The sequence below is a fragment of the Harpia harpyja genome, chromosome 22, assembly GCF_026419915.1.
Source record: "Harpia harpyja isolate bHarHar1 chromosome 22, bHarHar1 primary haplotype, whole genome shotgun sequence".
Lineage (NCBI taxonomy): Eukaryota > Metazoa > Chordata > Aves > Accipitriformes > Accipitridae > Harpia > Harpia harpyja.
Window position 1 is genome coordinate 10,384,788 of NC_068961.1, and position 25,864 is coordinate 10,410,651.

At 40.0% G+C, this 25,864-nt stretch overlaps 1 protein-coding gene and 1 non-coding gene across 11 annotated transcripts in view; both read left to right on the top strand.

The window, feature by feature from the left end:
* The window catches only part of SLC9A7 (solute carrier family 9 member A7), a 79,267-nt gene extending 53,726 nt beyond the window's left edge, over positions 1-25,541 (top strand). The window contains exons 13-17 of one of the 10 annotated variants that reach the window (XM_052774135.1): positions 4,134-4,193; positions 9,108-9,171; positions 11,779-11,843; positions 15,241-15,319; positions 21,740-25,541. In XM_052774135.1, the coding sequence (XP_052630095.1) occupies positions 4,134-4,193; positions 9,108-9,171; positions 11,779-11,843; positions 15,241-15,319; positions 21,740-21,988 (517 nt within the window). In that variant the 3' untranslated portion in view covers positions 21,989-25,541. Of the gene's footprint in view, positions 1-2,143; positions 2,209-4,133; positions 4,194-7,806; positions 7,879-9,107; positions 9,172-11,778; positions 11,862-11,937; positions 12,022-15,213; positions 15,320-21,739 lie in introns of those variants that run through there. The other 9 variants (XM_052774134.1, XR_008233053.1, XM_052774137.1 and 6 more) reach the window with 9 other exon arrangements.
* On the top strand, positions 19,653-19,840 carry LOC128135333 (U2 spliceosomal RNA). The gene has a single exon (XR_008233056.1). It is a non-coding gene; the product is annotated as a U2 spliceosomal RNA (small nuclear RNA).
* Positions 25,542-25,864: the final 323 nt, after the last annotated feature.

Below are 25,864 nucleotides of genomic sequence, written 5' to 3' on the forward strand. Positions count from 1 at the left end.
GCACAGTCTATAGCGCTGATGCAGTCCTGAGGCTCTGCAGTAGGTAGCTTGTCCCTGGGGTGGCCTGGGATGCTTTCTGAGCCTTGGCACTTGCCCATTAGGTTAGATTGCAACAGGCTGGAAATAAGTAGTGTTGCCATACAGGATTATTTAGCAGAAAAGAGGTTAAAAGGTAAAAGGTAGTTTGCTTCCTAGGTTAAGTGAAGAAACATAGGAAACTAATGCCGTTTGTGTGTTGGCCTTAAATGTCAGGATTTGTGTGGATTCCTAAAAGTCCAGCTCTGGTGTGAAGCTCACACCAGTTGTATCCTGGTTGGCTTTGGCCTTTGTGGAGGGAAAGAAGGAAAGCCAGTCAGCCATTACAAAGTCCTCATGAAGGTAGTTGGCCTTGCTGCAGTGTGGAGGTGAGGAGAAGACAAGGGCCTGCTTTAACAGAGGGTTGACCAAGCTGACCCACCCTTTAGGCTGGTTTAGCTTGCCTGGTCATTGTGTGGCAGAGTGGCATTACTGTAATCCTGTGGGCAGTGGTCGCCCATCAGTGGGGTTTCTGGGTGGTCCCTTCAGTAGTTCCTGCGGGCTGTGGGGGGCTGAGCTTTTTCCCGAGGAACTGCAGGTGCATGTCTGTTGTACTGGGCAAGTCAGAGGAGCTAAGACAGATGTCAACACCAACGGGTCTTGTTTAAGGTTGTGCCTGCACGATTTAAGTAGAACAGTACCAGAGAGCGGACGCCAGCCAAGACTTTCAGCCTGGCTTGTTACCACTACATTTGTGGGGAGGCAGTTGCGTGCGTGCACGGGGCCATGCCTACACAAGGATCCAGAACTGCTTTGCTGTGGCTTAGAAGCAGAGGCACGTGATTCTGGCTGCACCATTAATTGCATAGCAGTTGGGATGCATGCTTTGTTCTTCACTTCTGGTCGCCCCTTCTTTCCCATGATGTGAAATATATTAAAAGCAGGTGAGGGATAGAGAAGCTAACATGAAAATTAAGTTTTGGTAAAGTAAAAAGCAGTGTAAGGAGGAAAATAGGTAAAAATGCCCTCTACTTCCCGTTGCTCTGTTCTGAATGTCTGAAGTAATCAGAAGAGCAGGTATCTTTCCAGGGAGGGTATGTTACCAGTGTAGCAGGGTCCACTGATCAGGCTTAAATGTACAGCTAAGCAGAGGGCCTATGGTTTGTAGCAAAGACTTAACTTCAGTATACTGCTTAACTGGGTGGGAAAGTGAGGTCATGACAGCAAAATCTGAGTAAAAAATAATGGGATCTTTAGATGCTTTTGGTTTCTGCCACTTGATGTTGAGCAAGTTAAAAATTAACACCAGAAACTGGAGTTAAAGCCATGATGTCATGTGTTTGAATTTCTTGGCTGTCTATCAGTGAGACGAATCCACGCATGTGAGTGGTAAACAGTTATACTTTTCTAGCAGTATATTATTTTTGTTCTTAGAAACTAAAGCATGACTTGGATATTAAAAATATAGTCTCATCCTTTGAGACTAAAACAAAGAAACAATTTCCTGCCTGAAGTTCTAACAATTTCAGCAAACTCGAGAGTCCTGTAAATCGAACCACTGGCAAGGTTCCTCTTTTCAGAAAAGTAGCTGACTTATCGTTTCATTTATCTGTCACAGGAAAAAAGGGAACTCCTAGCATTTGTATTGCAAAATAATGTTTTTTCCATTTTTCATTAGAGGTTATTGACCTGGCTCTTTTCATGTTGAATGAAGCAACACATAGATTAATGCCTTCCTGTCCTTCATAATCCGCTTCAAATGAGGAAGTTTGTGTTTATTTTAATGAAGTAATTTCAGTTATACTTAGCAACCTTTTTCTAAATCTTAAAGCATTATATCTTTCAATTTAAAATATTTTAGGTATCTTTCTACCATAAAAGTTAAAGGTTGCACAGCCAATGTCAACTTTGATATTTACTGCCTTATGTCTGACTTTGCAAATACAATCTTTTTAAGAGCTTTCTATTTAGTGATTTTTTTTTTTTTCTTTAAATGAGCAAACTAAAAAAGAAATCTGGAAACACTAACTCTCACACAGCTGCTATGTGAACTACCAAACTATGCGGGATGGTGGTAAAACTGGCAGCTTGGTGGCAGTCTCAGGTTATACCCTATTATCTTACCCAGGGTGGTCCAACAATAAAATGTGCATTTCTTAAATACCAGGCCTCAGTGTGCTGTGATGGCAGGAGGTGAGTGTTGATGCTGGGATCCAGACTTGTGTCATGTTCCAGACTGGAGTGGGGAATGTCTGATAGGAGGTTACATCTTTCTGTTTTGCAGCCTGTTTCCATTATTCTACAATTTAGATTCTTCACTTCACTGCCTTCTAGCTGCTCTCTGCTGCCCTTGAAGGGCAGATGCACAGATGCAGGTGCTGTCCCTTGACCACTGTTGTGGACTTTTTCCTTTCATATATTTTTCTGCACTTTCTCCAGTCGCCTTTCCCTATCTAGCTTCTCCCGTCTTCCTCCTCCTTTCCCAATCTCTAGTTTCTCATCATCAATCTTGAATCTGTCTTACTGGAGGTGCAGTGCAGTCTCTGAACTTCCAGCCTCACCCCTCTGGGCCTTTCCCTTGGTAGGACAGAGATTGCCGCCTCTTTTGTATGTCTGGAAGTAAACATGGGAGATGCTTCTTTACCTCTGTTCTTGTGCTCTGAGACATAGCAATTCACACCAGAGAGAAAAAGTGTGGGGGAGGCCCAGACCCTGTAGGAATTGGGTTGAGATATATCTAGAGCACATGGGTGATATGGGTTTAACTGCCAAGCTCTGGCAAGCCTCAGCAGGCAGTTTTAGGAGTCACTGTCTTGGTTAGGTCAAGTAAAGAAATACTCAAAGGCACCTTAAAACCAACCTGAAACAACTTTTCCTAATTCCAGGGTTTTTTTAGTGATTGGGGTTTATTTTTTTAAAAAACATGGTGGTGGGAGTTTTCTTCTTCCTCAGCCATCTTCTGAGGAACAATTGAACTCTTCCAAAATAGCTAAAATTTTCCAAAAATGCTGCTTTCATTTTAGACATCTGGGAAAACTTCAGTATACTAATTTGGCAAAGATACAGCAAAGAGAGAGAAGTCATAGAAAGGAAGTTATTGGGCAGTTTTTAATTTTAGTTTTTTCTGCATATGCAGAGCCATCTCAGTGTTGGCCTTTTGGAGCAGAGTGCTCTGACCTGGAGTGTATGTCAGTATGGGAGAAGAGCTATTGAACCAGGAATCCAAAACAAATCTGTCCAAAGTCTGGTATTTGCCTCGGCCTTCAAGGATTAGATGAGTGCATGCTCTTCATAGCACAAGCTATGGCCTTAAATATTTGGTTCATTAAGATGTCAGCCTGCAGTCAGGGTGTGTCCACCTGCTCTTTGTAAAGTGAGGGCTCTGGATTTCTAATCATCTGGGCTTTTATTTCACATATTCATGTAGCATGCCTTCATGGAAAAACAGGGGGGAAAAAAACCCCACAAGCTGCTAAGGTGTTTACATGGAAAATATTAGAAACCAAACATGCTTTCACTTCTGTTTTTCTTTTTTTTAAGTACAATTGAAAAAGGCAAAGCAAGGAGTAAAAATGCACTCTGCTATGACTGGGGATTAATTATGTTAAAGATTGTTAGTTAAACCAACGGAGTGATTTAGTACGTATTACCAGTTGTTTTGGACTCTCTGAAACTAGGCAGTATTGATGGCCTCTTTCATGTATGCATAGCTTCCTGTGATTATGTTCTCTAATGACTTTTTCTCTTTTAGACTATGTGCAGGTCCAAAGTGGTAGGAATTGTCTTAGATCGGCTTTGTCTCTGTGTAGCAGCTCTCGAGAGCTATTGAATCTAATTTTCTGGGGGAGGTAGCCTGTCATGAATACAGGCATTTTGCCAGCCTGAATCTGAACGAATGAAGAATATTACTGGACATCTCAATCATAGTGCTGCTGTTGTTAATTTTTATGATTTTTGTCACTTTGTCATTGTTCTGCTATCCTTATTCTTGTACACTTTGTCTTTTTTCATTGGGTAGGGGTTGTTTTGTTGGTTTGCTTTGTTTTGCTAAGGAGCTCTGTAAAGCTACCATCACATGAGCATTTTGTTACTCACATTGCATTCTTGTGCTGTACCAGAGTTCGTGACCATGTTCCATCGGTGGAAGAGATGAATGAAAGCCGCTGGCTGTATTTCAGGTGACACTGTGCTTTCCTTGATACCAAATTAACCTGGTGCTTGGCTTTCTTCATCTTTATAACACTGTGTGCTTTTTTTTTTCTATACTATGGCATGCTGCTGCTGCTTCTCCTTTTCTGCGGAGTGCCGTAGATGTTCCTCAATTCTGAGTCTGTTCTCTTCTTCTGAGCTGGGAGAGCGTGGATCGCGCATGTCTTTAGCTTAAAAAAACCCCCACAAAACACCACATCCTTTAACTCTGTGTATGGGTAATTAATGAAGCAAAACTAGCATCTCTGGCCTGGGAAGACTTGAAAGCTGACAAATCATGGGTGCGATCCTATGATCCTTAATCACACAGGTATTCTTAAGCATTCCCTGGGGTTATTTCATACAACTGTTCAGGTTGGAAGGGACTTCATAGATGATTTAACCCAGCCTCTTTGGGGATGCATTTTAAAAACTGAGGGTTATCACATTGCTTTATAGCAAGATGCTAATAAGAGTGGAGATAAACCAGAATCCTAGTTTTTTCTGGGTGATGGTTTCTAGAACTGATAAGTGGAAAGAGAGAGAAGAAAAAAAACCCAACCAAATCCTTGTGGCATCTATAGGGGAACGTGTATTTGTGTGTGTGTGTGTGTATACATATATATATATATAAAAAAAAAAATACAGAATTTTTATGTAAAGAAAACTCTTTGGGCTGGGGCAATGCTAAGTTTTTCGTGTATCCTGTCACACTTGAAGGTTCCCAGCAAACTACTAAATATGCCAGAGATGCAGTACATTAGCTTGTACAGAGAGTCTGAGAACTATTATCTATTACAGTCATTCTTGGCTGTTGCCACAGTAATTACATATGCTAGAATGTAATAAAGCCTGGTATTTTGGTTACTTGTCAGCTATGTGTTGCAGGACCTTGGAAAGGTTTTTGAAGTGTCAGAAGAGATGGTTCCACCCATTTTAAAATGACGTAGTGGAGAACTTGAAGTAGTTCTATCTGCTTTTTTTACCATTCCTTTCTATACATTTAGTTTCCATTTGCTTTCCATGTTTTGTGTGTCAGCCATTTTATGCCACACTGTTTAAATTACTGAATTATACGTAGGCTTAGCATTTTGAGGGATCAAACCTGAATAACTGCTCTCCTATGTGTGATGCTGGAGTTGTAGCTGTAGAATAAGGACCAGGAAGGTCAGGAGTCAGTTAAGAGTAGAAACATGGTGCTTTGGTATTGGGAGTTAGGAGCTCAGTGGTAGTCCCTTTGCTGTTACAGAGCTCTTAAAGCATGAAAAGCCTTTTATGCCTTAAAAACAATAAAATACTTTCACTAGGGAGGAGTGAAGAAATATACTTAAATTGGATTAATTTTTACTCTTGTCTACAGATTCCAGTAAACTTCCCAAGGCAGAAATAAAGATGGCTGAACTTTATGTACTAGTAACTGTCTGTACTGAAGTTTTAAGGTATCGGATCAAACACCGAATTGATGCCAGTGGGGGAAATAGATGGATTTTTTACCAGTTTGGGGATATATATGCATTGTTACAGCTGAAAGACTGCTCATTTTTCATCTGACATCTGCTTTTTAAGAGTTAGTTATTTGAATTGCTACTGTACACCCTCAGGGAATCCACACCCAACTGCTGCAGTCGGCTTTCAGAAAGGGTGGAGGGGAAAACGAAGATGCTTGCTGGCATCTGCACTACCCTGGCCTTGGCTGTCCCGCAGCCGACGTGCCCCTCGGTCCCCATCACATAGGCTGTGCCTCTTCCACAAAGCACTGTTTTCAACCAGAGCTTGCTCACCTGCCTTCCTGCTAGGGGGTTTAAGCAAAACACCACAGTCATTAGCAAGGCTACCCTTTCTGTGCCCCTGATCTCTGAGAGAAGATCTATGTAAATCAATCCCGTAACAATTTTTCTTAATTTAAAAACCGATTAAATAAATGAGAACTGATATTGGCCTTTACAGCACATTTAAATTACGGAAAGCTTTTTAAATGTGCTTAAGGATGTGAGAGGAATTTTTTTTTTTTCTTTTAACCACCACAAAAAAATTCTGGAAGATATACATGCATCAACTTTACTTGTACGTTTAATTATGGAAATAGTTAGGTAAGGATGAAGTAACTAAATGTTTTCTGTGCTTCTCTCCACTGTAAAGGAGGTTGGGAGAGACTTGAGTGGTTTTTGCTGATAAAGATGTTTCAGGTGATAAAGATGAGGCTTTCTTAGAAATTTTAGGACAGGGCCTGCAAAAACATAATGCTTGTCATGAGACCAGGGTGTATATACCTTGAAACTTGCTACAAAAAAAATAAAGCTTCCTATACAATTCATGCTAGAGTAGAGGATAAGAGACACAGTATGCTGGTTAAAAGCTGCAAAAAAGTCATCGTGGGAATTCAAAATAGTAATGTATTTTGTGTTAATCTGTGAACTGAGCAACACACTTTGAAACATGAACTTAAAAAGTGATTTATAGAAAAGAATTAATTAGAAATACTCAAAATATAAATTCACCTGAAGAATAACTTTGAAAAAAAAATTTTAAATGGACAAGTCTGTGTTGATGTACTATTTCAATATTGAAAGAAATGTCTGTAGTAAGAATTTTTTTCTAAAAGGTGAACCATTTTAATACAGAAAAGCTGTCCTTTCCTCTTCGGCACAATAGTGAACCCAAACACCTGGCCTGGGATGTACTATGACTTCTCACTGAACAGTATGGTCATCCTGCTTTGGTCTTCCACTAAGCCCCCATCCCCTGCCCAAGGGGGGATCCCCTCAAACAAATCCCCCAAACAAATGCACAACCTTCTAAGTCAAGTAAAAGCTGAGACATTCTGAATTGTTTGGTTTTCTTATGTACTGTGAAGTGAATGGGTAGCCTGGTGAGTTAAAACTATTTAGGGAATGCAAGCTATGTTCATCTTCTGGAATGAGTTTCTTGAAATGTTCATATTGCCAGCTGCACAGCTAACATGAGTGTGGTTGCTGTGCATAATGCATTCAACCTCCCCAATGTGCAGCTGGAGTTTGGAAAGCCACAAATCTTTTTATTTTATTTTTATGTGTATTTATAAAGGAATGTGCAATCTTATATATATTGCCATACTGAGCGTGTTTCCTGATGTTGCTTGTCAGCTTTCTGTGTGCGGCTTCATTAGGTAACTAGTTTGTCTGCAGAAAACCCTTCTTACCATGTCTTCACTGCCTAAGCAGTAACATCTAAGCCCTTGTAACCTTTCAGAGCTCTTGTGTGTGGCATTTTGTTATAGCATGTGTTACAACCCAGTACCCAATCTGTCTGTCCAGTGTTCCCTTAAACTGGTGAAGCTTTTCAGTCTTGAGGCTGGTCAGTGCCAATGAACTCCCAGGCCAAATGTGCCTGTATGTGGAAAAAGGAAGTGATGAGGAAAGAAAAGAGACTCGGGAAAAAATCCAAGCAGAGGACTGGATCAACACTAGCTCTATATGAGGCTGCTTCAGGCTGTCTTAGAGTGGCTTTCTGGATTTTCCCTGAACTACGTTAAGTCATGTGAGGCCTTGGTTTGGCTGTGAGTCCACAAGGGTGACTTAAAACTTTAGTTCAATGCCTGCTTTTCTTCTTCTATTGTTCTATTAGAAAGTGCTGCCCTGGAAGTTATTTGAAGGTGTGCCTTTTTAGTTTGATCCATGCCATCTTCTGTGCCTGAAGGTAAATCATGTCTGCATCACTGCTTGCCTTATGCAAGTGTGTATCCCTGGGACACACAAATGATATGGTCTTACCAGCGAGGTTCTGTTGGTTTCTGGTGATCCTCAGAGATGTTGCATAAACACCATGGCTAGAAGTAGCTGACACAAAGTCTAAGTAACAAAGGAATTGCACTAAACCGGCTCAGTCCCTTCTAAGAGAGGGGAAATGAAGAAGTTAGCCATTTCAGACAATATGTTTTTGTTATTGCATGCATTTTCCTACACTTATTGTGCAACATGGTAGGACTGAAACACATTTGAGACTGACAATCTTACCTAACATTTGAGGTTGGAGGTCTAGGTTCTACAAGAGAGCACAGAGATTAAGGCATGAATAGGATTTAAAACTAGACAAGTCTAATCTTAACAAATAGCTACCCCCAAAACAGACCAGAAAAACCTGAACATAATTACAAGGATTAAATACCCATCTTGGATAGGAGCACTACGTGAAAGGATGGTTCAGTAATAAGATGCTTGCTAACTATGCAAAAGCGAGTAGACAGTTTCTTAGTAATATATTATTCTGTAATCATCCACCATCTCATTATACAGACCCTCCCTCACTCAGGTGGGAGGCTGGACTAGGCAGACCTCTTGTTAATCCACTGTGGCTGTGTTGTGTTAGGTGAATGAAACTTGCAGCAAATTAATATTACGAGTCTTTATAAAATATTTTTGTTGCTTCACACTGCATTAAGACTTGGGGTGTGTGGCTTTTTCTGATCGTATATTTGAGCCATTCTCAGGCCTATCTGGCAGCGAAGTTATTTGCTGTGTCAAATATTTAGGCTGCACTTATCCTTAGTCTTTAGTTTCTTGCTGCTGGGCATGAGGGATGTTCTCCACTGAAGAGGATGTCACCCACAGTTCACCTTTTAAGCCAAAAATTGTATTTGCCAGTGTCCTAAAAGAATTGGCAACAAAGGTAAGCAGTTAAAGTTGATGTTGAGTTGGAGTTATAACTGTTATCTACAGGTAGTTGCTGCTTGAGTGAAGAAGTATCTTGTTTATAGCTATGTAACTGCAGGGTAGTAATGGACAGCTCTTCCTCACACTATTCTTACAGCATCTCTGAATGCAGCTTTGCCGGGTGCTTAAAGTGCTTTTAAAATGCATTCTGCCAAACTTGCAGCATTTGCAACCCTCAGTAACACCACTTGCTTTGTTTTCCTAATGTTTCTGTAGGGTTGGGGTTGACCCAGATCAGGATCCTCCACCTACTAATGACAGCTTTCAAGTCTTACAAGGAGTAAGTAATTACATAACTTCTCTATTAGGCTGATCTTATTTTATAACTAAGATGATAAAGAACTGCAGAAGCTATGTGTATGGATAAAACCTTCTTCTCCTAGCTGGCAAGTCAGTAATGCATTTTACTTTGTAATATTCACGTAATGCCCACCAAAAAACATTCTGTGGTATTGGGTGTAATGCTGCAGCATTCTAATATTTGCGTATATGTATAAATATAAGGCATCAAAAACCTTCCCAAATCTACTAATACACTCTGTTTAACAATGTGCTTTCCTCTTCCCCATCCACCCAACGTGCTTGCTTTTAACATGCTACAGCATAGAGTCCTCCCCAAGACTGAACCAGAGGTAATCCTCTTGGCTTCTGTTCAGTAATTGACACCAAATTTTGGTCCTTGCACTTGCTTAGAATCAAAGATGATCCAATCTTAGCTCCTGTATACTGTACCACAAGGCAGCTGGATCTTGCCTGTACTACCTACCACCTGTATGAGGCAAAAGGAGCACTGGAAAATTGTCATTTACATTCAGAAAACTGTTGCTGTGAATCTTTAGTGCAGCTTTCTGTGCATCAGTAACAACCCAAGAGTTCACTTTTTTTCTCCTGCAATATACTATTGGCAAACAAGATTATCAAAAGAATGTTGTTCATAGCAGAAATTTCAGTTTTCCTCATCTATAAACTGAGTGAATTCACAGGAGGAGTGAAAGGTCTGGGGAAAAAAACCTCAAACAACCCAACATTTCCTGAGGCTTAACTGCGAGCTTCCTCTGTCCAGGCCTTAGTTTACCCTCTCCCAGAGTACTGCTTGACACTAATTGTTCAGTAGCACGACCGGTTGCTTATGTAGAAACCTGCTGGAGGAAGTTGAATGACAGGGAAGACAGATGACTTTGGACCCAGAGGATGCTTAGGGTGCAAGTATGTAAAATCTGCTTTGTAAACCTCAGGTTGTGCGATGCTGGTGTTCAGGCTGGTCACAGATACATGCATGGGATTTTTGCTGTATTTGTGGTCAGGTTTCTTATTAGTGGTTTCTCCTGCCTTGCCTTTTTTTTTTTTTTTTTTTTTTTTTCTTTTGGTCAGAGGTTGTACAGGTAAGAATTACTTGCTCAGGAAGCATCTCTTACATTGCAGAAACCACATTAGGCATCTCTGTGTTCTTTGTTAAAGCCTGTGTCCAGCACACAAAATAGATTCTGAAATGCTGGGTTTGGGTACCAAAAAGGGTGAACTTGTTTTTGTATCTATCTGGAAGCAACCAGAAGGGCAGGACTCAAAACAGCTTTTACAATGAAGGCCACAGTTATTGCATAAAACCAAGGTTAGGAAGTGGTATCATGGTAAGATGGCTTTGGCCAGTTCAGATGGAGCTTGTCAGTATTTGAGGAATTACTTTAACAGGAAACAGAGCATGGGTATTCTGTTCTCATTCAGTTCAGTGTCTGGGTGGAAATATCTTGTCTGCTTTTTTCCCATGTAAACATAAACCACTTACCCATTTGTTTCCCTCTTTAGCTGTGCATTGCATTCCTAATGGAGTCCATTAGTCAGTTCCCTTTGGATTCTTCTTTCTTTCACCAAGCCAAGATTAGCAGCATGTCACAGTTAAAGAAAATATATTATTTGGGATGGGGCGGGAGTGAAAATACACTAAGCTTTAACTCTTGGTGGATCATGGATTTTTTGCAGATCAGGATTACACAGGGCAATCCTGTCTGGTTCTTTTCCAGTAGTTTGGAAGACGATTCATACAAGGCATTCTCACTTCATCTGTTTTCCTGTGTTTAACTTTGGCCTCTGTCCAAAAAAGAAAACCAAAAAAACCCCAAAACAACAAAAGAACCCCAAACCAACCCACCCCAAAAACCAAAACAGTAACAAAAGTAAAAATAAATGCAGCTGCAGATCAGCTGCTGTGATGACTTTCAGCACAGCTAGTGAAGGGATTATATTTAACACTGTTAGCACTTCTGAGGTTGATCTAGCACTTAGAAAATTTGCATGATCTTCCTCAGTTGTGATTTTATATGGATTCCCTGTTAAGCATGTTTCTTTTAAGTGTGATATATTTCATCAGGTTTGTGATAGTTTATCAGATATGGTAAATTCCCTTGTTCTTCCAAGGAAGTAATAGGCTTAAGGAAAGAACATGAAATAGACCTAGAGTTAAGGAAGCCAACCAAGTGATGAATAGGGATCAGTCTGGATTATTCCAGCTCATTTATTAGGGGAGGGGGATGGGGATGAGACATCAATGAGGCTTATTTGTCAGTTTTGGACTTATTTCTATATCCATTACCGCATTAACTGTGCGATAAGCTTTTAGATTCAAGGGAACTTGGTGGTAGAGGGCTCGTTAAGGTAACTTGAAGGGAATGAAGAGGGCCTACTTCTTCTCTGCAGTCATTTCTGATCTTTCTAAGGAAAGTAACCTTCTCAGTATAAGCAAGTCTCTAAATAGCTTTCTTCTGCAGTCCAAGTACAGTATTGGAGTAATTTGGCTTTTTTGGACAGGACATTATAATGTGAATAATTGGAGTGTATGATTTGGGTTTTTTCCTCCCCGAAATAATTGAATATATTTTTATCTTATTTTTAGGATGGCCCAGATTCTGAAAGAAGGAACAGGACACAGCAGGAAAGCGCTTGGCTCTTCAGGCTATGGTATAGCTTTGACCATAAGTATCCTTTTGAAAACACAGCCTGGCTTCAAGGCATGAAATGTTCACTTTTTTCCTTTCCACGTACCCATATGTAGCCTTAAGCACTTGAGAGATTCAAACAGGAGAAAGATCAAGTATTTGACTCAGAAGACAGACCTTTCCTTTCTCTAATGCATGGTATGTCACACTGGCTGAAGGACAGAAACCAGTCAGTTCTAGGAGCTGAAATTCCTTCCTAAACAATAAGACAGGCAATTAACTATTTCAGATCATCTGATCTGTGCTATAAATCTGATCTCATCTTCACCGACGCTCATAGCACAAACTAGTTTTCCAGTTCATTGTACATGTCTAAGCCCCAACTCATTGCTCTGAAGAGCCATCTGCTGTTGTGATGAAGTCCTCTTTGGAAACACGTTGCTGATACGGGAAGTTCTGGAACTAAAAATCTACATGTGACCCAGCTTATTCCCTTCAGTATGTCCAGAACTTCCTATGGGTGTTAAAGCAGAGAGTGTCCTTGTGTGTTTATAGTATTGTACAACCTTTCTGAAGCTATTATTATACTATTTAGATAACCTTGTTTAAGCTTCTGAGCAATTTTTGCGTAGCTGTCCTGTCTTTCATGCTTGTGGTTTTTTAATCTACTTAGCATATTTTTAATTGATATATCATACAGGTGCCCCTCCTTAACAGCTTACACTCACTTAGTGGAAAATGGCAAAGATAATCTTGTGGCCACGGCAAGTCACTTATACCTAGAAATTAAAAGAAGTTTCACTTATTGATTTCTGGTAATTTGTAGGGCGGTTAAATATACATAACTACCTGTGACAGGGCCTTAATCTTGTTGCAGCTTGCATCTAAGAAGTGAGTCTTTTCACTGGGGTCTTGGCCATTGGTTGATGAGAGATTGCTGGCCTGGTTGGAGCATAGCAGTTTCTTTCTATGCCTTGTGCATCAAGATTTCCCACCCAGGGAAACCCAGGTATAGTGTTAAAAGCATTCAGATCTAGTAACACTTGCCTGTTCAGGATAAAATTTGTTTGTGGCTGATGCTTTCAGATATAGTAATATGGGGCCAAAGCCCAGAAAGGAGTGTATGTGCTAGTTTAAATATTCATAAATGTTAGTAATTTCAAGTTAACCCTTTGAGTTGTAGTGGCTGGTGTCAAAGAGTATTGAGGTCAATTTTTGTTGTTTTTTTTAAAAAAAGAAAATTCTGTGGTAACAGCACAGAAGGATCTGGCTGCGGCTGACTGCATCTTTTTTGTCTTTTTAAGAAGGAAGCAGAGCTGTCTTCTTCCCCCGTCTTTACAAAAGGGATGTGCCCGATGTAAAAAGGAGTAGTTGGCAATGCTGACTTCCCCTCGGCTGATGCTAGCACAACTGCAGTCCCCAGCAGCTGCGGTAAGGGCAGGGGGAGTGCCAGGCAAAAATTACAGCTTAATTAGCTGTTTCACAGAAACTTAAAGGATGCTTATAGTGCATTTGCTTTTTCAGTGGTGACTGGCTATCTTTAGGGAAGGCTTTTGTGAAGTTTGTGCCAAGGAAACCAACATCCAGAGGCAGAACTGTCTTGCTCTATCTTAGAGGTAAAATTCTGTTCCTTCTCTTGCAAGGAGGCATTCAGATAAACATCAGCTGGGTGGGCTTAAATTGCATGGAAGGGATGATCTTTAGAATTGCCACCTCTATACCCATGGCTAAATGTCAAAATATTTTTTGCTGATGCAATCATTTGGTTTGTGGGTAGAAAGGCAGATTGTCTCAAAATTCACTCTTTGCAAGGGAACTTAACTTGAAAAAGATGCGAGTAAGATGCACTTGGCAGCATGCTCCAACGCTGGCTATTGCCTGCAGAGCTCTGTGTGGATGGATAACTTGAACTTCATTCCTGTGGAACACAGAGTTCATTTAATGTCATGGGCTGTTCCCTGGGTTCACCCACAATTGTTAAACACAAAGAAAACTGCAACTTTGATGAAGTACCAGATGTCTTTTACTGGGTTTGTTTTATTACGACTGAATCGCAGCATGCCTGTCTGCCACAGGGCAATGTGGAGGCTGGTAGGTTAGTGTAAGGGTGAAGAGTTTATTTCTTTCCAGGCCTGGGTGTAGCTGCACCATTACTGGAGGAGGGAAGGAGGAAACATAACTCTGCAGTGGCATAATCATGCTGTTAGATGCTCAAGTAAACGTGCTATGCCAGGCTCTGCTAAAGGGGAGGGATACATCTCTGCTAAAACAGCCCCTTTTTTAAGCTCTTCTTTCCCCTAAGCACCTTGATCTGTTAAGAGGCTCAGGAAAGCTGTTATATTCACAAATGGACTTGATTCTCTCTGTGCTTAGAGGCCTGAGAAAGTAACTGGAATACCTGCAATATATATTTACATTGAAAATAATCAGACTGACTTAAAAAAAACCAACCCAACCCAAAACCCCATGGTCCTGATTTCAGGCAATGTTTTGAAGTCTTAGCACTTTCCTCCTCAGCTCTGTTCTTGTGCCAGTCAAGATCAGTGTGCTGCTCTGTAGTAGGGATACCTTCTTTGACTCCTGAGCATTTCCTCAGGCATATCAACAGTCTGGAGTACTAGCGTGAACAAATACGGATTTACCTGGGGCAGACCTATGAAAAGAGGTGTAAAGACACCTTTCTCTCCCACCCACCCCTGTGCCCCCTCAATGTAATCTAGGTAGCATTGCTTTCCTTCCACGCTGTGTTATGTGGTTCTTGCCATACAGTTTTCCCTTCACCTTTCTGAGGCTCTCTGTGGTATGTATATATGTACTGCAGAGATGTCTCTGAGCCTTACCAGGGTAAGACCTCTGGTTGCATCTCTGTGGCTCAGTGACCACCTAGCAGTTCCAGCGGTTATATTGCTTTGAGGACATTGGATGGACAGTATTTCTTTATTTCCCTGTGTTGAGCCACATAGGTATGTCACCTTGTTACCTCTAGCTTGCAACCTCGACACCATGCTCCCATCTTCAGAGCAGAAGTACCCTTGGTCCTATTAACACTAAAGCACTTGTACCTCTGCTTGCTCCTTTTGGCTCCAGAGAGCCCAAAAGCTGGAAGCATTGCAACTGTTTGAAATTTTTAAGAAGAGAGTTAGCTAGTTGCCCTTGCAGGAAATGTGTGAGTAAAGAAACTGCACTTGAAAGGATCAAGGGGAAAATGTTGGGGGGGAAGATGTTTTTCATTTATTTGTTTACAAATGCAGATTTTTTTCAATGGATGTTTTATATACAGTTATTGAGCAGCACATCTGTCAAAGGCAGAACCACACACATTTATGTACAACTGTCTTTTTATTTTCAGTAGTGGTTTTCGAGCACTGATGTGTTTTCCTTAACTACTTAAGTTATTTAAAGCCAATTCTCACTCACAGTGGCCCTCCATTAACCACAACTCTACCCAGCTGGTGTGGCCTGATAGCCCGCTGTCTGACAAGTCCCCAGGTTTATGATGTAAGTAGAATTACTTAACACTTCTGTGTTTTGTTTTTTATTTATTTAACTTCAGCAAAGCAGTTTTTTTTCTTTTTAGGCAAAAGGTTGGTATGATATACATACTGTGAGAAAGTGCTGGTTTGTCATAGGCAGGCAAGATTTAAGATACTCTCCCCTGAGGCAACAGCTTCTGTTAGTAGAAATCAGAGATGATCTTATTGTTCAGATGCTACATTAAAAAAATAACATTTACGGATATTGGAAAATTACAGGCCTAGTCAATAAACCAGCTCAGGGAATCACTTCAAAATATTCAGTCCCTTCTCAACACTTTTGGACAAGATTCTTTTCCTGTTACTGCTAAGGTTGCATCAAGGTCTCCTTCAGAGAAGACACTGACACATTTACTCATGCTGGAAAGAAATCTGGTAGAGCTTCCCTTCATTGTTTCCACTGTGAAATTTGAGATCACATTTCAGAAACAGTTAATTAGTTACTTATCTGAGTCCAGCAGGTCACTATACTGTCTTTACAGCCATGTCTTGCAATAATTAATGCTTCATTCTTTATTACTCTTGCAGGATCCTGATACATGTCATTCCTATCTGTACAGTGCTTCTGAAATCTACAACTTTTTATGAGCTGCTTGTAAATAAAACCATGGTACTATGTGGGAACACTCAAATTTGCAGGTTCTCTGGAATGGAAACATCTCTGCTATGTTCAAGTAGTCTTGGACCAGATTTCTATTAATCTTTTCATAGAGAGTTATGAATTCCACTTCCAACTTTGAAATACTTCCCTGCATTTCTTTCTGGTATCATTAGTATCTTTCTTTTACCTGATAGTAAAGTTTCAAAGAAATTTGAAATGTCAGCTGCCTATTTGGAGCTATTAGTAATGCAAGAAATTGGCCTTGTTCCCATCTTTGCAATGACACTGGAGATCTTAAAACAGATCTAGGCTGGAAGGCATCCATCAGACCAATTACCCTACTTGTGTGTTGCCCATGTGTCTATCTATGTATGATCTTATGAGATTAGTTATCCAGTAACTGAGGATCTAGCCAGAATGAACATGCAAGCTTTGGCTTTCATTTTCTCTAACAGTTGGGCTCTTTTTTTCCTCTTTAGTCCTCATTCTTAGCTATTACCACATGTGGAAACTTATTCTTTACTTGGATTGGTTGTGACACACACACACACATACACTTGGGATGTTAACTTCATCATTAAAAATGCTTATAAGGCTGCATACTTTTTTAAGGTGTATAATGTGGAACTTTCACATTATATTCTTTCTTCTTGTTCCTATTTTGGTGTGTTGCTGCATTAGTCTTGGGAAAGAATATAATTTTGAGACTTTATTTCTAGTTTCTTTTCAAGATTTCCAAACTCTGCAGTTGCTTTATTGCTTTTCACTTCTTTGCACGGCTGGCTGTGCTACAGCACTTGACTATACCATTTTATTACTGGCTAAAAAGCTGTGGAATCTTTTTGCCTTCCTATTAAGTGCAGGTGAAGCAGTTGAGAGAGCCATGTCTTTGGGGGGACAGAAACTGCTTGGAATAGTTGTGTTTTTGTGAGGTATTTCCAGGAAAATTGAATGGTACATCTGAGAGAATTAAAGACAGAAGATTTTGAATTAAACAAGCAAAAAAGTTTAAATACTTAACAGAATGTAACATAGCTGGGTTGTGGTTTAACCCCAGCCAGCAACTAAGCACCACGCAGCTGCTCACTCACTTCCCCCCACCCAGTGGGATGGGGGAGAGAATGAGTGGGAAAAAAAAAAAGTAAAACTCATGGGTTGAGATAAGAACAGTTTAATAGGACAGAAAGGAAGAAAATAACAATAATAACAATTAAAAAATGACAATAATAATAATAATAATAATGGAATTGGAATATACAAAACAAGTGATGCACAATGCAATTGCTCACCACTTGCTGACTGATGCCCAGTTAGTTCCTCAGCAGCAATCTGCCCTCCCTGGCCAACTCCCCCCAGTTTATATACTGGGCATGATGTTACATGGTATGGAATACCCCTTTGGCCAGTTTGGGTCAGCTGTCCTGGCTGTGTCCCCTCCCAACTTCTTGTGCCCCTCCAGCCTTCTTGCTGGCTGGGCATGAGAAGCTGAAAAATCCTTGACTTGTTGCTAAGTAGTGTTTAGACTAACTGAAAACATCAGTGTGTTATCAACATTATTCTCATACTAAATCCAAAACACAACACTATACCAGCTACTAAGAAGATTAACTCTATCCCAGCTGAAACCAGGACAAGCTGGAAAATGTGTTGCAAACAGAAGTAGTGAATACTAGATCTTATTCAGATGCATGTCTGAGCAGTTATGACATCTATATAGAGAAGAAAGAGAAGAAAGCATACAAATATGTGGCTATACTGACTCTGTATTTGTGTATTGTTTTCAGCTTTTGTTGTTTTTTTCCCTGGCTTCATTACAACCTTATTTAGAATTTATTTTCACTTTGTGAGTGGGAGTACATCTTTTTAATTAGATGCTGGGGGGGGGGTGAAGTCCGAAAGTCAGATAATCTTATTCCATAGTCCACCTACAACCTATTCCTAAGTATGAGATCATGTTCTCTAAGCTTGAATTTGCATGGCATACATATAAGGTTCTGAGTCAGCATGCAGGGGTGAGGTACAGTGGGGTTTTTCCAGAGCTGTCGTTACTATTCCTTGCTGATGCTCTCCCACTGCTTTAAGACTGTGCCACTAGGCTCACCATTAAGTTTTTCCCACCCAAAGAATCCAAGCTGGAACTTAAAAGCATGAAAGATTGCTGTAGTTAGTGTTTAAAATTACCATTTTCAAAGATTCACTCCTATCTTTCTCTCCTGGTGTTATCTTCAGTGCATGACCATTTGGCAGGGCTTTCCAATTTATCCCAGACTAATGTAGGTCACTTTTTTCTTCCCTTTTGACATGTCCTTTGAAACTTCTAGTAATTCTCTGTTTCATCAACCTTTTTTCCCATCTGGAAGGAGCAGCTGTGTTATCACCTGTTCTTCCTAGTGAAGTACTCCTGGGGATTTTTTTTTTTTTTTTTCTTGTTTGTTCAGGGGTGTGGTTTTTGTCCTACACACTCTCCCACCATGGGGGGAGTTTTTTTGTTTTTTTTTTTTTCTTTGAAAGTTTAGTTCTTGCACCATACACAGTGTGACAACTTGGTATGAAAGTAAAGGGAATTGAATTATTTTTCTAAATATGCAAACCCAGTAAAGAAATGTCATTTGCAGTCTATATAAGTCTTGGAGGAGGTAACTCTCAAAATTGGTAAGAAAAATGTTCAGCTGTGCCTCGCCCCTCTCCTTTCTTAGTGATTCTAGCTTCATAGCAAAAATTGTTTAGTTTCCTTGATGAATTTGAACTCGGCTGAGAAATAGCGAAACTCTAAGCAGAGCATCAGATTTAAGTTGTAATTTATTTTGCATACGTACTACTTGATGCTTTTGCTTTGGAGCCACAAGATAAGTAACTTCTGATGCAAGTTTTGTCATCCATGATGCCTGTGTTCTATTCAGCCCCAGCCGTGTACGTGATGAATACCAGCGCTTTGTATGTGCAGTGTACTTTGCATGTGCTTTTTGCATTGCCTTAGGAGGTAATAAAGACTGGCTTTGTAAGCAGTACCTCTAAATAAGCTTTAGCTGTTTTAACGTCTCCAGCATGCATTCTTAGGAGCATGAGCAGATTTTACCACAAATGGGACAGAATGCTGTGAGGTCCCTCAAGGTTGTGGTCAGCATGTCAAAGCAAAATTCAGTCTTTTGTAGGGTTTTGGATTTAGGTACTTACCCATTCTAGTTTGTCAGTTTAAGTAGTGAAGTTCAGACCTACGTTTTTTGAGTGAATTGAAGCTATTCCTACAGAACTGTAGGGGATTGCAGAGGCCAGTTTAGGGTTATTCTTGGAAGAATTTCAAGTCTCTAGGGATCTACTTGGATACATTTCCTGTCTTTCTTGAAAGAATTGTTCATGCTGCATGAAGCACAGTAGGTTTATTCACCCATCTTCTTTGCTTGCAAACATAGCAAATCTGTATACTACATGGGATTTTTCATGGATGTTCTCCGGGGAAATATATGAAATAAATTGCCTTCTGCTTGTAGTGCTATTCAGAAGTGAAATAAATAAGTGGAACTTGGCTCATACAAGGCAATGTTTGTTCACTATGTTGAGAGAAAGCTCAGTGTTTTCTCTGGAACTGATCATGTTTACATACATGTAAGTATAGCCTGGGACAAACCAGCAAAGACTGAGTTAGGACTTGCCATATAGTATGAAGCCTGTGCCCTCTCCTTTCAGTACTGTGCTTCCAAGAGCTTTTCAGCCCTTTAGGGAAGCTCAGATGTAGTGTGTGTTCTCACCAGTTTCTTATCTGATGGGTGGCTGCAAGGATTCACTTTTAAATAGCATTGTGGAGACAGGAGATGCTTTGGGAGCTTGCTGCAGCCGCTTCACACGTGGCCTTGGTATCACAATACCTCCTGGTGCGCTGTTAGCCCTGCCTTCCCCTCCTTGGTGCTTCTCCAAGGGCAAACACCATGAAAGGCAACTTGTGATAGAGCTTCTCAGCTTCTTTGACTTCTTAAAACATAACCAGTCAACAGTCATAAACTCGTTTTTCTGCTTTTTATCTTTGAGCATCTCTTCTTCAAAAACAGAATATATAGGGATATCAGATTTTCTTAAACAGCTGATTATTTTGTGTACCTTTTTTAATCATCTTGGTCTTGTCCCTCAGGCTTTTTCTCTTGCAATGGAAAGCTTGTAAAGGCTGTTTCTGCCAACTATAGCTGAGCCCTTTAATTTCTGCCTTTTTTCTAAGACAGTGACAGTAGTTCAGTGTTTTCTTTGCAATCAAAGAAAGCAAGTGTCCTAAACTGTATTTGCTCTTTGATAACAGTGCTTTCTATCACAGTAATTCTGTCACTAATAAGCAATGATAAATTTGGATGCCACGAAGGTTCTAAGAAATTAGCATTCATTCTAAGTAGGGCTTGTCTTGCACTTGACACTGAACTGCACCATTTCTTCCGCTGATTTTGGTAAACTCCTGACACTCCTTCCAGTCCTCATTCATTAAATATTCTGTATCATCTAGAGGCTTCTGCTGTTTTATTCTGGCTGATTATCGTTCTGAAATAATGATAGGAAGCTTTCCCAGGAATTTTATTTAGCCGGGCACTGCATTTTTCATCGTGGACACGTTAATCAGCATGTTCAGTCTCAAGTGCCCTGAACTCCTGCAATACAGGTAGGGCTTTCTGGTCAGGCTGATCACAGGCATCCTACCTCATGAAGCCTGTGCCCTCCTTCATTTGCTGAAGTGGAAGGAAATGATATATTTTGAGAATGTAGCCTGATGGGTATCCAGCCTACTGAGGAGAACAGCAGTATACACACATTTCAGCTCTTGCTAAGCAGTACGGAGCTATTCACGTGGGGAAATAATTGCTTTCAGTTGCAACAAAGCAAGCTTATAGTACTGATAGAATTTTCTTCAAATATGAGGAAGCCCCATTTTCTGACCAATTCAGCCGTTCTGCCTTTTACCAAGACCATGTTAAACAGGAGTGAAACATGGTAGAATTGCTTCCTGTTGTATTATGCTGTGTAGAGAAATTAAGCATTTTGTTACACTTAGCAATTCTAGTCTCTGACCATATATTTCAACCTATCTCTGCCAAAATAAATTCACAGGGTTTTGTGAGCCACTTTCTTAAATGATTTTGAAAAGAAAACATATCAGAACTAGTTACAAAACCATGAAGCAAGCACTTTCTTGTATAAGTCTTTCATACTTTTATGGCTCAGGAGCGTCCCTAAGAACTAGGTCAAGTAATTCTCTTATTTAGTACCAGGTAAAAGTAAGCAAATAATTTAAAAGAGTGTGGTTAGTTTTCAGTTTATATACAAAAATTTGGTGAGGAAACCTTGAATATAAAGTATTTGGGCCTAATGAGTTCTTACCAGTTTGCATGAGTCTTTTGCTAATGAACTTAATTAGCAACAGATGCAACTCTGTATCTGGAGTGACTTAATTGTGCTTGGTCTCCAGTCTTTTTCCTGTACTGCCTTCTAAATTGTCATGCAGAAACCAGTGTGTACTGCTCATCTCTCCTGTACTTCTGGTAAACTTCCAGTGCTATTAAATCCCTAGTTACCTGTTTCATAATCTAGTTCTTGGATTCAGCTCCCCCTCATCTCCACAATAGCAGTAGTTATACAGGGAGCAGTAAGCTGATTTGCAAACACTGGGTTCAAGGTTATTTTTAACATTTCTTAAGGTGGAACTTTACCGCTTACTGCTTCTGTATTGATGCGTAGGTAAACTCTGCTGTTCAGTTACCTTCTTGGCAAAGACTAGATGTGCACTGTACAAAGATTTTTCTCTTTTTCCAGAATCAAGAACAGCTTAGAGAAGAGGATTCTGATTTTATTCTGAATGATGGTGACCTTACCGTGACATATGGTGATACAACAATAACTGCAAATGGTTCTTCTGGCCCCCATACAGCTACCACTAGCCTTGATGGCAGGAGAACAAAAAGTAGTTCAGAGGAAGCACTGGAACGTGATTTGGGAGCAGCAGATCATGAAGTTACAAGCAGGGGTACCCGGCTAGTATTTCCTCTGGAAGACAATGCATGATTACTGACTCAGTAAAAATAACTCTTGCTCAGTGGATGGATCAAGGAAGACTGCAGGCCACTGTGTCACTTGAGGTGGGAATGTTTATTTAAACAAGTTAACACGCGTAAGTGGTTTTACTAGGGTCTGAAGATGTCACCTATTTTTTACTCAAGATGCTGACAGTGGGGTTTTCTAAATGTCTGAAAATAGACAAATGAGAAAACTGGTCATTCTCCTCTTCAACCACATATTGAATCCAAGTATAACTAGCATGCTGCAATTGTCTTGTTCAGCTGCAGCAGCTCTCTCTGAAGAGAGGTACATGAAAACATTGTCATAGAACTGAGCTTGTCTTGGCTTAGCTTGGGAATGTGGAAGAAGAAATATAAATATGATAATAATTACGAGATAAAAAAGAATGTACGTGTACCAATGTGGAGAGATCCATTGTTAACTTCTCTCATGAGGCTGAGGAAACTAAAGTAAAATGGGACAGTATACATTAGGACTACAGGTGCATGAATGGAAGACTGGGGAATCTGTTACTGCAAGCTGTACTTAATGTATTTCAGGGAAAAAAGGGAAAAGAAGATTTCTTCACTGGCCATGTGTTTAAATAGGAAAGCAATGAGAGCTACTTGTCCCTTTAGCTTTGGGCAACTTGACTATTACTATTCGCCTAACTTCTAGTGCCTCAAAAGAAAAACATCCAACTTCCTGTGGTCTAAGACATACCTGACCCGACACAAGCCCGGAGCCAGGTTCTCTCGGGTAAAAGTCATGAGGTGAAACTTTCTCCCCCTTAGGGTTCTTAAAAGCCGATGAAGATAGTTGGAAGTGTATCTTAGACTGGGGAAAACAGCAGATAAGAGGAGGAGGGGTGCGGGGGGAGAGAGAGAGAGGCAGTATTGAACTTGCATGGAACCATGAGGTTTCATATTGCTCAGAAGAATCCATGGACTCTGCTTACAGTTCTTGTGTGTGATAAACAGCAAACATCTAATTAAATGGACACACAAATACTGCTGGCTTTACCATTTGTGACTATACTAAAAGAAAGGTGTTTACTCTTGTTCTCTTTCGCAGAGTAGATGTGAAACTTCAGTGGGGCATTGCACAACAACATATAAGCTACAGAAGTGATGAACTGTAGTATCATCTTAAATGTGAAAAGGGAAAAAATCTTTACCTAGTATTTAGCCCACTTACACGTAGGCTAGCTTTAACTTATTGCTAAATGCTTTTTGATTTCCAAATGAGGAGATATCATTGTCTTTGCCAATAGCTGAAAACTTACGCTTGGAAGAGCAGTTCAGCTATTTAAAGCATGCTAAAATGTGATTTCATTCTCATGTCTCAAAAGGTTTATTTTTTTAAAGAGTTTTGTGGCCCACTAATGTGATATAATATCAGTTTGTCTAATAAGTGTGTTTTTCTTGCTGCCATTTCAGTTGTTCCTCTCATAAAATTGTGTGTGAGTAAATACCCGCTCTGTTTTTCCTTAACTATTAAACCTAATGGGCTAACATTGGTACAGGAACTTACTGCTGCAGAGAAACATTGCAGTCCTATTGTCTAGTCTGCTTTCTTTCAAATGTGTTCTCTAATGAGTGATCTACCTCCTTATCTGTCCCTCCAAGGTAAATTTGTAAAGGGCATTGATATATAATGACTGTCTGACATTATTAAGAAAAGAGACACGAGAAAATCAGAAGCCTTTTTATGGAAAAACTGGAAGACCAATACAGTCTGAGCTCTGCTCTTAAATGGTGAAGAGTAACAAACTCTGATGAAGATCTCTGAGCAGAACAACTCCTTTTCAGTTCTCATCTGCTTTCAAGGAAGACAAAGCAGATAGCAATGATCCATGCTAGTTATACTGTTTACATGGCTTGGTTTTTTGGGGTTTGGGGGGTTTTTTTGTGGTTTTTTGGGTTTTTTTTGTTGTTTTGGTTTTTTTAAGTGCTCTGACAGTAGAAAAAGTAGTTTCCTCCTACATTACAAAAACAACTGCATTCATTTTGGACAAGTCTTTGGGACCCATGCTGTCAATGCTGAGTGAGGACTTGAGACTTCTACAACAATTAGAGTTATTAGCTGAGTCATATGAACCAAATTTTGGGTTGAGACAGTGAAACTTACCCAAAATAAATGGACTTAATACAGTGAGGCAAATATTTACATGCAGCTTGAAGCTGAAGCTTACCAAATTACTTTGGCCGAAAACCAGAGCCTTACGCAGACAGAGATCTGTTCTTTGGAAGAAAGATCTGGTACAGATTCCAGAAGCAGAAATTCTGTTTCGTTAGCTTTCTCGGGAAGATTGAATTTCTTAAAAGCATCAGTAAACCATCCCAGTGCAGATGCTTCTCTGCCTGTGTTTTTAATTCCCATAGCAAAAATATACAATTGAATTAAGTTCACCAGTAAGCCCAAAATGTGGTTGTGAAAGAGCAGCCAAAATAGATGGATCACTGGTGAGAGGTGAGGAATATAATACTCTAATTCACATTCAAAAATTACTTAAAAAGCTTATCCAACATGGTGGGGAGAGGCCCATATACATAAGCTTAATTTTAACTCGTATATTACAACAATGCATTTTATTCCTTGATTTTTATCTATTTTTCATTTTAAGTCTTCTTCCAAAATTGGACTTCACTGTCAACAAAAGGTAAGCTAAAACATCTAGCCTCTTACTACTGACACTGATACTTGTACCAAATTCCCAAGGGACTCCTTTACTGAAAAGGTGGGAAAAACAAAAAGAACCCTCCTCGTCCTGAAACACTGCATATTTCACCAACTAATAGATGCTTTTTTCTTGTGTATATCCTTTTGAAAGAATAGTTTAATACTTTCAGTTCCTTTCCAGTAAGATCCTGAGCTGGCAAGAACTTGACCGAACCATATCAGGAGATGGGTATTTTCTTATAAACTTGGTGTGAGGTTTTGAATAGAAAACACAGCTTAAGATCGTAATGAACAGCAATCAGTACATATTAATACCCTCTTCATATTGAAAAAGAAAACCTGTAAGATGATGGTCTTCACTGAAAAAGGTGTTGCTATACTAACATAGGACGTTACAGCTCATGTGGCTGCCCTTGTACTTGGGACTGAGGGATTTCTTGTACTTTTTCTGCTTGCTGCATTGTCAACTTACTGCTGAAAATCTTCACCTGAAGTTGCCAGGAATCTGCTAACTTCAGTCCCTGGAGATGGGCAAAATGAAGTCCCTAATCTTATTTCAGTGCTTCACAGAAGCAAGGCAAGACTGTTCTGCAGTTGCTTGAATTCCCATGCAAACAAATCTTTCTGATTTACTTGTGTAAAAGGTCACAGCAATCCACAAGCAGTACAAACATCATATTTAAACAGACTAAGAAGTTATCTAAACCCTTTTAATGGTTGGGGGGGGGGGGGAGGAGATTAGAAAGATTTTCATTTACAGAATTTGGAAGAACACAAAAAATATCTAGAAAACTGGCATTTTTGTGCTTTGCTTGCTAGTTAATTCAGCATGTGTGAGAAATGATCATGTTTTGAGTCACCTGTACAATGCTGCACATTTTTGTGCAAAAGAGCAAATTCTCTTAACTTCCGTGGGACTATAGGCGGTTTATCAGTTAAAGTTGAGTAGCTATGCGCAGATCCTGTGACTAAGAGCAGTACCACAGCACCCTCACTACAAACACAGGCATAACACTGGATTTTTCAGGGCGCTGGTTGTGAGAAGTGTTTGAAGTGCTGCTTCCATTGGCTTCAGCAGTAGCTCTGATACTCTGAGATCAAGTTATCAGAAAGGAGGAACGCTATGACAAGTGTGTTTATGCTGTACGTTACATGTCTGCTATGCAGAAGAAGGGTACAGTGTAAGCTACCTTTTCTGAT